Source organism: Ostrea edulis, chromosome 9 (assembly GCF_947568905.1).
Source record: "Ostrea edulis chromosome 9, xbOstEdul1.1, whole genome shotgun sequence".
NCBI lineage: Eukaryota > Metazoa > Mollusca > Bivalvia > Ostreida > Ostreidae > Ostrea > Ostrea edulis.
In genome coordinates this window covers 12,929,361-12,941,765 of record NC_079172.1, presented here as the reverse complement: position 1 = coordinate 12,941,765, position 12,405 = coordinate 12,929,361, and the positions used below count along the sequence as shown (strand labels likewise).

The window sequence follows — 12,405 nt, the reverse complement described above, 5'->3', positions numbered from 1 at the left end:
AACATCATAGAAAATTTGCAATTCCTTATTTATTAAAAATTTTATATTTGTACTTATCATAACCAAACTAAAGCCAAATAATATACAGAGTATCATCCATTTTTTGTTTTGGAGTCGAGTGTCCTTGAGATGAAGAAAGGGTTATATTGAAGAGTCTGTACAGATTATGCCACATGTATGCTCTGGTTAAACGTCGAGTTGATCTAGATGACACTGGATTGTTTAAGATACCTGGAAGTGTACTATCTATTTCTAGAAAAGTTTACAGCCCATTGTGCCTAGCATTAAATGAAGCTCAATCATTTTTAAATTAATGTTGAATTAGTGTCGAGTTGATTTAATGTTAAGTACAAATTGATTTTAAATTAACGTTGAATTAGTGTGGAGTTGATTTAATGTTATGCACAATTGATTTTAAATTATGTTGAATTAGTGTCGAGTTAATTTAACGTTAAGCTCCATTGATTTTAAATTAACACTGAATTAGTGTTGAGTTGATTTATCATTATTAAGCTCAATAAGCTGTGTAATTTGTGTTACTGGTTGCTGTAATACTTTGACAGTGTACAACAAGGAAATGCAGTGTAAAATGAAACATGAACTACTGGGTTTCTTTGTCAAAAAGATCAATGTTAGTGAATTCACTTCAATCTGTTTAGTTGCTGGATATACATGCAAGTTTGCATTGATTGCTACACAAATAGCCAGGGTATGGCTCTGTTGATATCAATGTGTCGGTCAGACGACTGTCTGGTGTACAGTTCTGTTGATGTCAATGTGTCGGTCAGACGACTGTCTGATGTACAGCTCTGTTGATATCAATGTGTCAGTTGGACGACTGTCTGGTGTACAGCTCTGTTGATGTCAATGTGTCGATTGGGCAACTGTTTGATGTACACATACAGTTCTGTTGATATCAATGTCGGTCGGATGACTGTCTGGTGTACAGTTCTATTGATGTCAATGTGTCGGTCAGACGACTGTCTGATGTACAGTTCTGTTGATGTCAATGTGTCGGTCGGACGACTGTCTGGTGTACATGTACAGCTCTGTTGATGTCAATGTTTTGGGAGTAGATAATCATCGAACATACTATACTGGTAAGGAAAAAAAACTTTTCAAAGAGAAAACCCATGGCCAAGGTAAGAATATTTACTACATTGAAAGACTAATACTCGCACTGGAAAGAATGAAAACTTGCTTAGACACTCTAGTCTAAGGTCACTTGGGGGGGGGGGGGGGTCTCCTCCAGGAGTATCTTGATCTTTGGAGAATAAAAGCTTCAGACCAAAACCTTTGACTCAAAAGGTTCCTTATGACGTGTGTGTGCATCATGATTCCAGCCCAAGATCATTTGAACCATGTCAAAGTCACTTGAAGCACAAGTGTCATTCCCTCTTTGTAAATGTAGAAGTTGATTTGATTATAGGGCATGTCATGATCCTCATATTCTGTGAAGGCCCCCTAGTCAAAGGAATTTGAAATTTTGCTTTCCCCATTACTTAGTAATTGACAGATTTTAAATGTCCATTCAAATATACATTGTTGAGATATGTAGTATTTTAAATACACACAGTTTGAATATGCCCTGCATATACACATGTTAGGAAAACTCTGGATTCTTGAGCAGTTGGCATACTGTTCCAAACCTACAAACTTGAACTGAAATATTTCCTGTAATTTGTGTAACACAGTCTGATGTTTTACTATTTTATTAGTTTCAATAGTAACAAAAACATGTGGCTCAACCAGAAAAATATGAATAGCAAAACCCATCAAATTGTAGTTTTCCACCTAAAGTCATACTTTAAATATTTCATCACATTCACTTCATAATACCTCAAGCACAGCTAAAGGTAATGAGACTTTTCACAAACTGAAAATGCTGTTTTTCAAAATAGTTCAAATTCTATCAAATATCTGTGATAAAGTTGTAGGGCAATCACTAAATCATTTTTTCCCCCATTTGTTGAAAATCCTTTCATCAGTTATTTGTAGGGCAATTTCTAATGTGAAAAGTAGCATTTCTTTTAGCATGTAGAAAATGGATTTCACAGTTGTAAACTCTTTTTAAAAAATATATACATGTACATTGTACATTCTATGAGACAAGTTTTATAGGTACAAATGCAAATGTAAAGAGCATCTTGATTAAAAATAAATATCTCTCAAAATTTTCAAAAGCCAAATGTTTTTTGTCCTACACTATATTCACCGAGGTGAACCAAAATAAATTGTATGTTTCATGCGAGGTAGATTTTTCTAAATCTATGTGAGAGGGAGTAAAAAATCAAATTTCTAAATACTTCGATCAAATATCTATATAGTATGTATCAACTATAAAATAACAAAAGATTTAAAGTTGCTTTGTTGATTTTAACCTGCATGGAAAAATAAATTGTACATTTGTACAGGTTACGTCTTATGATCTATATCAGAAGGCCACATTGATGTCTCTTTTCAAAATTGTGAAAAATTAATATTTAACTTCTGCTTCACAATTCAGTATTCTTGATTTCATTTATTTTTGCTAACTTTCAAACAAACTCCACACGGTTAACATACAACATAGAATTTATTTTGGTTGACCTACTATACTGGCTCAATGGTATCAATTAGTTTGAAATTGCAAACAAACTTCACATCGCTTAGTAAAAAACCTAAAATGCTCATTGGAGCATTTGTTCCAGTCTACTCGTTTGTCTGACATTTAATTTAGATAAACAATTAAGAAGATCAAAGAAAAACGTATTCATGACACTTTTAAAATGCTTATAAATGAATATCACATACTGATTATGGTGCTTTTAGAAATTCAAAATAAGGCTTCATTATTTTGTCAAAAAATCGGGGGATAAATAGATCAATTTTATAGAAACCTTCAGGGGCTTATAACTACCAAATATCTATATTTTTGATGATAGTTTAACTTTTATAACTTTCCTGACCATTTTTGAAATGCACAAATGAGTGTGCAAAAATAAGTCATAAAGTTGGGTTTAGAAAATAAAAAAAAATTATTGATTCAATTAAGGAAAGACGTGCAGCACGAATAAAATACCGTTATTACTATTGTGTTGCATTCTTATTCTCAACAACTGAAGAAATAAATTTTCTCTTAATAAAGCAAAAAATAAAATTTCACGTATATCATAATGATCCCAAAACACTGCATGATAGCAATACTGAAATATATACCGCTTTAAAATATATATATTTTTTATGAACACATAAAAACTTAATACATGTAAAATATATTGCACCTCAATTTACAATCAAAATCATATCCATGCATTTCCCTTTGTCTTTATCAAAGGAAAATATGCAAGTTATATCCCAATAACCTAACTGTTCATCCAACACCCTTTCTTGTCAGTAATGAAAAATAAAAAAATAAAACCTGTATTCTTCTATTTATGCAGAACATTTCAAATAAGAAATATTGTTCTGCTTTATAATTTGTAGGTGACATGCTCTTCGCAGATAATGCCTCATTTAATCAATTACTGTTTATATGTACAAAAAAAAAAAAAGCACAAAGGTACAGAGAAGATGGACATCGATGTAAGTTTTCCTATAAAACATTTATCAAATGACTCCACGCTCTACATTTTCAATTAAATCTAAAGGAGTACAACTGTTAAATATTAGCATGTGAAAAAGCTATGCAAATAAACGGGAAGTTTTTCATGGTTTTAAAAAGGGCAGACTACTGCTTGAACAAAGATTCTGCAATGTCATGTTTATATACATGTAGATACACTGTATATCCATTAATACAGAACAATAAATATACACATGCAAATTTTGTTAGTAATATCACATGAAGTTTGGCAGAAAATTGAGTTTAAAATAAACAATATGTACATTGCAAAACGTACAAAGATATGATAAAAGATGTGACAAAAATACCTTACATGTAATATGGATTTTCCAGGCTCAAATACCTTGGTACATGAAATCTGTTTAGCTCAAATAACAAAAGCTCTGCCTCATAGACATTATACTTGTATAACAACATTATACTGTTAGAAAACATCTGAAGGAAAAAAATTCCCACACTTAAAGTACATTACTCGAGCATCACAATGTTTTTCAAAAATATATTCATCTCTTCTCTAAATGAAGCAGAAAGATAAACAAGCTATAGATATGATTTTAAAGTTTCACAGCAGTGCCTGAGCTCTTTGTAGTACGGAAAGGTCAATGGATGAAGCTAACGAACAGCATGGCTAGAATTCCAGCACAAAGACAAAGAATTTGCTTCAAAGACTCCCTACAAATAGATAGAATATGGTCATGAAGTCATTTCAATGATGTTCAACTTTGTTCACTTTGATTTTCAAAAACATTTAAGAAATGATTTTCAGTTCTGAAAATACGTGAGGGTATGAACTGCACTGCTTCGTATATTGTCAGAATTCCCAGTTGTTAAAATACACGTACTATACCTATCAAGATTCATACATGCATTGTTTATGATTGCAGCACATTCATTTAAGAAATGAACAGCACTTTTGAGCTGTTCATGGTCAATATGAACGGATTTGGATTTGAGGCAATATTGCACGCTAGCGATTCACAGAGAAATTGTCTCAAATCCAAATCCGTTCATATTGACCATGAACAGCTCAAAAGTGCTGTTCATTTCTTATATTTATATTCATTTACTAAATCACCATTTGTTTACATTGCTTGTATAAGTCAGGAAATATTTTGTTGCATAAAATGAAATCCTAAGATCCACAGTCGTATTGTGACGTATGTCAAAACATAGACATGATGTCACACTTAATTTACCTGTCTTTTATCAACATATCATGGTGCACTCTATTTTGGAGCTAGGAGACCACAAGATTGGGATGATAATCCACATAAGTTCACAATTTTAATCTGAGGTGTGACTTTGTGAGATCTTTGTAACATGTGTTGTGTTTTTTTCAAACCATTACGCTCTCTCAGTCACGTGCTTTAAGTTAGTTCATAATCTGTTCACAGTCAATATGAACGGATTGTGTCGCATGCTGAAATTCGTTGGTTCATAGTGGGAAATGCGATTTGTAATATAAATATAAGGAAATGACTACCATTACAATTTGTAAAGATATCAAACACAAAAACATTGGAGATGTAAATATTACTGTCTGTATATAACCTTATATTTGCAGCAGTATAATGTTCACTATTTTCACAACAGAATGAAACAGTGAAATAAAACCATATACATTTACACATTCATGTATAACGAGAATGGAAATAAAAACTGAATTCAAAACTGCATGAAAACAGAATTAGACAACCCTTTCATCCTCACTTTTACACTTTTTAGGGAGAGGGATTTTGATGTAGTAAATATTATACCAAGAAGTTGGCAGGTTATTGCATTGATTCATCTTGCAGATTTTGAAACATTTAAAAGTGTGTAACTTTAAACAACAGTCACATAGAAATGAGTGTGGCAGGAATATAATTACATTGCATGTTTTTCATCCAAGAGATCTGGGACAACGGTTACTAAGGCGATGTAGATAAATCCCCCAGAGGTAAATGGAAGAATCCAGGCTGTACTTTCCCCTGAAATAAAGCCAAATTTCAGTACTTCACAACAAAATGTCTATAGAGACATTGACCCTCAAAGACTTTCAAACACTATACTTAAGACACACAAGATCAGAACATTACACTAGTATGTAATACAATATACATATTTGTGAAGCCATTTACATTTTTTCAATACAGTAAATGTACAGCTGAAAAAAAAAGTCTACAAAAACTGTCGATATTTATAATATTTCCAACTACCTAAGCCACCCAATTTGAGCTTTGTGAATTCATATTTTTATAATAATTCCATAATACCCTTTCTGGACATGACCTTCCTTCACACCTACCAGCAGATTCTGCTGACTCAGCGGTTAATGCTGTAATCACACCTAAGATTCCTCCAGTTGCTGTCATCATCTGAAATGAATTCAATATCGGCAATTACAAGCAATGCTCTCGCTGTCATCCGACATTTATGAATATTGATTCCTGCTAGACTAATTACAACATTCTCTTCAGCCTCGATGCTCTAGCCAAGATTAATTGTTCATTTTTCAGACAGAAAAAGATTTTGTGGTAAAAATATTGTTCCTGTATGACTGTAAGGAACAATCAATAAATACAAAGATGATGAAATGCCAGATGTTCTGGTTCTCTAGACTGTTTTTTTTCTCTCGTATGATTAATGACTTTCCTGTAAACAATTCCATGACAGAAAATTATCATCATTTTGATGATTGATTATTTCCACCTTTCACTGCATGAAGTGACAATTAAATGAAAGAAAGATAGAAAGAAAGAAAGAAAAATAGATAGATATTGAAAAGACAATTTTCATTGTTTATATATTTTAAAATTACTAAAATTCCACTGAACATACATGCATGGTGACATTTGCTTTACTTATGTAGATGACATCTTTCAGCTATAGTGAAAGTAAGCTACAATTTGCATATTCACAATACACTTTTTATAACATGTAATCTACATACATTTCTGTATTAAAATAATTACCTGTGCTTTAGCAGCTTTCCACCTGTTGAAACCTGATCGTAGCAGAATGGCGAAATCTCCAACTTCGTGAGGAATTTCATGTAACAGAATGGCCAGTGTGGTTACATAGCCAACCTGAAAATGTATTGGGTATGCAGCATTGGTACTGAAAATCATCAAAGTAATTCATTCACTGAACAACAGGTACCATATATCAAAAGTATATGTTCACTGCATGATACATCCTGGGTTTTTTTAATATCAAATGTACATGTTGTATGTTTCATGAATATATAAGTAAAATGTATCTGTTTTCATTATATATTATATATACCCATCAATGTTTTGTTTTTTGATACTGTTGATTTCACAGAGTGTGATCCGACTTTCCGGATCACTACACTGGTTTTCTGATTCCATATCAGTATCCTCTGAAACTGATTATGTCACAATGCATCAACGCAACGTTTTTTGTGGAAAATATCGACTGCGTTACAAACAAAACTATGTACACAAAATAAAATTTCCCTGTATGTCTGTGGTTTTTTTGGTAATTTGGATTACATTCATTATCTTATGAATGTGGATATAAAAATACATAAGGGGGTATATAATAAATTTATCATTACTACCAGCTTCTCATCTCGTTTGATCTGATGATCCGTGCCTGTCAACTCGAGGTGATCCGACTCTTCAGATCAAGTTACTGTAGTAATGATATGTATTGCAGTACAATCAATACATGCACCAGGTAGTGTTATAAGTTTTATTATCTACAGAGTGAAATTATATAACAAGTTTTATTATCTACAGAGTGAAGTTATAACAAGTTTTATTATCTAAAGAGTGAAGTTATAACAAGTTTTATTATCTACAGAGTGAAGTTATAACAAGTTTTATTATCTATAGAGTGAAGTTATAACAAGTTTTATTATCTACAGAGTGAAGTTATAACAAGTTTTATTATCTACAGAGTGAAGTTATAACAAGTTTTATTATCTACAGAGTGAAGTTATAACAAGTTTTATTATCTACAGAGTGAAGTTATAACAAGTTTTATTATCTAAAGAGTGAAGTTATAACAAGTTTTATTATCTACAGAGTGAAGTTATAACAAGTTTTATTATCTACAGAGTGAAGTTATAACAAGTTTTATTATCTACAGAGTGAAGTTATAACAAGTTTTATTATCTACAGAGTGAAGTTATAACAAGTTTTATTATCTACAGAGTGAAGTTATAACAAGTTTTATTATCTACAGAGTGAAGTTATAACAAGTTTTATTATCTACAGAGTGAAGTTATAACAAGTTTTATTATCTACAGAGTGAAGTTATAACAAGTTTTATTATCTACAGAGTGAAGTTATAACAAGTTTTATTATCTACAGAGTGAAGTTATAACAAGTTTTATTATCTACAGAGTGAAGTTATAACAAGTTTTATTATCTACAGAGTGAAGTTATAACAAGTTTTATTATCTACAGAGTGAAGTTATAACAAGTAAAATCTTAACAAGTTTAACTATTTACAGGGTGGCATTATAACAAGTTTGACATTTTATAGAATGAAACTATACAAATTTGACAATTTGATGCTATAACATATAAGTTTGAATATTCAAGGAGATTGAATTACATATATTTCATAGCTTACTGTAATAATTTAATTTCTTCACATGTGAGAAAAATAAATACAATAGAAAATAAGAGTAAAATTGAACAATATAAGGACTGATTTTAGCTATACTAAGGATTGCTTTCCATTAACACTTGGAAATTTTTCATCCCCTGTTCTTTTTACAAATGCACTTGAAAATGATTAAGTCATGTTTAAATTTGACTCAAACTATTTATTACTACTCTAGGGTAACGAGTAAGCAGCCTGGCCGGCCGGCTGGTTCTGAATTTGGCCATTCTGGCTTAGAATGAGTTAGCACTACAAGGAAGCAGATTTTCTGCGATACTGTAAGCGGCGTAAATCCAGGTTCTGTTGAGACCCCGTGTCTTTAATTGTAAGTGGGATGTTGTTTATCCCCTTTGTGATTTGAAGCTGAGTTGTAGCTCCAACTTCATTTATTCTGGTTCTTCCTTTGATTTTTTTGTATTCCCCAATCACTGATATCTGGAAAATGTCTATTCTACATGTCCTTCTCCTTCTTTCTCTTTGACTAACAATGCTACTCCTTACGGAAGAACATTTTCTCAAGAGGCAAATTGTTAACTATCGTGTACTTCTTTTTAATTATTTTCATGAACTTGAAAAGAAACCTCTGTCCTCCAAGAACTAATTAAATATAAGCATAACCTAATTGTATTCAATTACAGCTGATGTAAAAAACAAGTTGTACAGTGTTTAACTATACAGATTAGTTAAGTTTATCAACATCAAGCTGGGTTTTATTGAGCTGTTGGCTCGTTCCCAGAAAACTACTGATATTTGGGATTTTACTAAGTATTTGATTGGACATTATTCTTAAAACACACACCATAAACTTAGTCTATTTTTACAGGTCAGGATCTGCACATGGTGTGGTTTGCATATTGAAAGTCTTATTGTACTAATTTTTTTTGTATCAAGCAATGGTAGCAAATTTTATTTTTAAATCAAAGTAAATAACAATCCATCCTATGGTTAGAAAAGCTACAGATTTATCTGCACGGAGAAACACCATGTCGAGATAAAGGGTTCTGTGATACAGTATAAGTATAGTGAGTGATACAGTAATCATAGGGATATGTCACATATGTCTATTGTAATGTTATATACTAAAACACCAAAAGGGAGGACAATCAAAATATCCACATTGCTTCCATCACTTGCATTATTTCTGCAGGCTATGCACTTATTCCCACACCTATGTAGATGAAATCCACAATGATTTAACTCCGAGATGGTTTGTTTTGTTTGTTTTTATTTTACTGTGACTGGTCATGAACTTCTTTCAAGTTGCCTCATTCAGATGTAAGGCCATGCCAAATCGTGACTTACCATTCAACAACTTTTTTTTTTTTGTCCTGATAAACCCAAAGAAAGCTAAACAGCAATGAATGTGATTTAGAAATCCAATAACAAAACAGAATGTTTAAGTCGCCATTTCACATGGCTTCGAAGTTAACCCGATTTTCGTTAGACCTGAGATGACTTGTAGGAAGTGTGCTACACCATTCTGAAGTTTAATCATTGTGGCTGGCTAGAGAGGAAGGAGTTCATGAATGGAACTCGATCTCTCCTAGTACACAAGTTCCTACCTGTACAGGTGTAGACTGATTGATCTCTACTAGTACACAAGTTCCTACCTGTACAGGTGTAGACTGATCTCTACTAGTACACAAGTTCCTACCTGTACAGGTGTAGACTGATCTCTACTAGTACACAAGTTCTTACCTGTACAGGTGTAGACTGATCTCTACTAGTACACAAGTTCTTACCTGTACAGGTGTAGACTGATCTCTACTAGTACACAAGTTCTTACCTATACAGGTGTAGACTGATTGATCTCTACTAGTACACAAGTTCCTACCTGTACAGGTGTAGACTGATCTCTACTAGTACACAAGTTCTTACCTGTACAGGTGTAGACTGATCTCTACTAGTACACAAGTTCTTACCTATACAGGTGTAGACTGATTGATCTCTACTAGTACACAAGTTCCTACCTGTACAGGTGTAGACTGATCTCTACTAGTACACAAGTTCCTACCTATACAGGTGTAGACTGATTGATCTCTACTAGTACACAAGTTCCTACCTATACAGGTGTAGACTGATTGATCTCTACTAGTATACAAGTTCTTACCTATACAGGTGTAGACTGATCTCTACTAGTACACAAGTTCCTACCTATACAGGTGTAGACTGATTCATACCTTATTACTGACTAGAAAGCTCCCTCCTACCGCTAGCCCATGGGTAAAGTTGTCTATGACATTGGCTAATAAGTTCAGGTAACCGCTGACCTACAAACAGAAGGCAACAATATACCTGTACATCTTCCCACCAGTCTCTCTCTCTACATTAACCCTATACAGTCAGCATAAGTATATACACACAAAGACACATCACCTACTAGAGTAATGCAATACACACACAAACAGCTGTTTATACAGCCCCAGCATGATTACAAGTGACTTTTTTTTTTTTTTTTTTACTTTATTAACAGTGAGCCCTGCATGCACTCTGCTGGACATCAGTACCACAGCTGCCAACAAACGTAACATTTCATGCAAAAAAAAAGAAAAAAAAAGAAAGAAAAGAAAAAAACCCTCCAAAATTTTCTTAAAATCATTGAATTCTCTTTTCGTACACAAAAATTATTACATGTCAAAACATATGGCATATACGTGATAACATTCCATGCATAGAGCACTTCATCAAAGTCTAACTGGCAAGTTTTCTGAGAGTGCTATCTCTACCTTGATATTTGATTCCTTGTCTGTATCTGCATCTGCGCTCTGTTTGGATGCTGCAGGTTCAGCTTTCTGTGGTGATTTTAATGCACGAGTTTGCTTTTTGTAATTTTTTCCATGATTATCAGATAAACTAGTCCTTTTTCTTAAATCACAACCATTTATTTTTGCTGAATCTGAAATCTGCTTATTTCGGCAGTCTTCGTCTTCATCACTTGAGTCACAATCATCATGCATCTGGAAAAAAAAAACAACAACCCAAAACATCAGAATATGTATTAGTGCAATTTACAATGCAGACAAGCATTCATATTATAAGGCCAACCTATACTCTACAGGGAAAATTGACAGTCAAATACTTTTATCATGGAAATTTCCTAGTTACTACATTCTTTATATATACACGTTATTGTTGTTGTTTTTTCATTCAATGGCATACACTGAATTTGCTTTGTTTTATTGCATGTGCTGTTGATCTACTAAATTAGAGAAAATGTTCAGAAATGAAATTACAGCCATTGATCTTTTCCTGAAGCTTGGAATGAGAAGAAGCAGAAGTAAAGTTATCAGGCATGGAGGAGTTGAAATTCTGTAACTGTTACATCACCAGTTCTCCACTAGGTTCCAGATGTCAGTTAATCATTTATTATTTACAACACTCCATAATACAGTAACCAGTACTCTAGCAGTAATCAATGGCCTCTTATTGGGTTTTTTGAGGGGGTATATAAGTCTCCATCACTAAATTATGTAACAGTGTTTCTTTTTAAATTACCAATCTTAGTAGTTACTGCAGTATTGGCACTGAAACCTAAATTCTTTTTAGGGCCAAAAGTGCTATAGTATACAAAAAGAATCGCTTGTCCGCCACACAAATATCCTTAACGATTTTATCTTTTACTATGCAAAAATGTCCATAATTCACAAAAAATGTCCATAATTCACAAAAAATGTCCATAATTCACAAAAATGTCCATAATTCACCTACATGATCAAATTCTCCTTCTTTTGCGAATACTTTTTCAATGATTAGAAATGAGAGGATTCCAGCTAGTACCCATAAACCAATCTTCATATGTCCTTGGTGATCATGATTCCCATCTAAAAAAAAAAAGGAAAGCAAACTAATTAAGGTACTTTTAATTGATACACCGTTCATTATGATTAATTTTTTTCTTTGAAAAACAAAAAATTCACATGCAAAAATACGGTATGATCTGTGCCTCATGTGTTAATCAACAGCTTTTAGATATCACACATGTGATCAAATTTTAAGGGCTTGACATGCAGCCCTTAATGCTTTAAATGTTTATCCTACAATGTGATGATAACACACACCAGTCTGTAGACAAATTGAGAAACACATATTAGCAGTAGTTATAGGCTCATTGCATTAAAATTTTATTAATGGTTCATTTAAGCACCTCATAAGAAGCACGATTTCACCATCGAAAACGTAAT

The 12,405-nt window shown here is 32.8% G+C and overlaps 1 protein-coding gene across 1 annotated transcript in view; it reads right to left on the bottom strand.

Annotated features, from left to right (window-relative positions):
* Positions 1 to 1,696: 1,696 nt before the first annotated feature.
* LOC125657730 (zinc transporter ZIP13-like) overlaps positions 1,697 to 12,405 on the bottom strand; it is a 23,961-nt gene continuing 13,252 nt past the window's right edge. The window contains exons 3-9 of the mRNA XM_048888476.2: positions 11,933 to 12,045; positions 10,951 to 11,181; positions 10,405 to 10,494; positions 6,559 to 6,672; positions 5,892 to 5,961; positions 5,475 to 5,574; positions 1,697 to 4,276 (exon numbers count right to left, since the gene is read on the bottom strand). Of these exons, the coding sequence (XP_048744433.2) occupies positions 4,204 to 4,276; positions 5,475 to 5,574; positions 5,892 to 5,961; positions 6,559 to 6,672; positions 10,405 to 10,494; positions 10,951 to 11,181; positions 11,933 to 12,045 (791 nt within the window). The 3' untranslated portion in view covers positions 1,697 to 4,203. The remainder of the gene's footprint in view (positions 4,277 to 5,474; positions 5,575 to 5,891; positions 5,962 to 6,558; positions 6,673 to 10,404; positions 10,495 to 10,950; positions 11,182 to 11,932; positions 12,046 to 12,405) is intronic.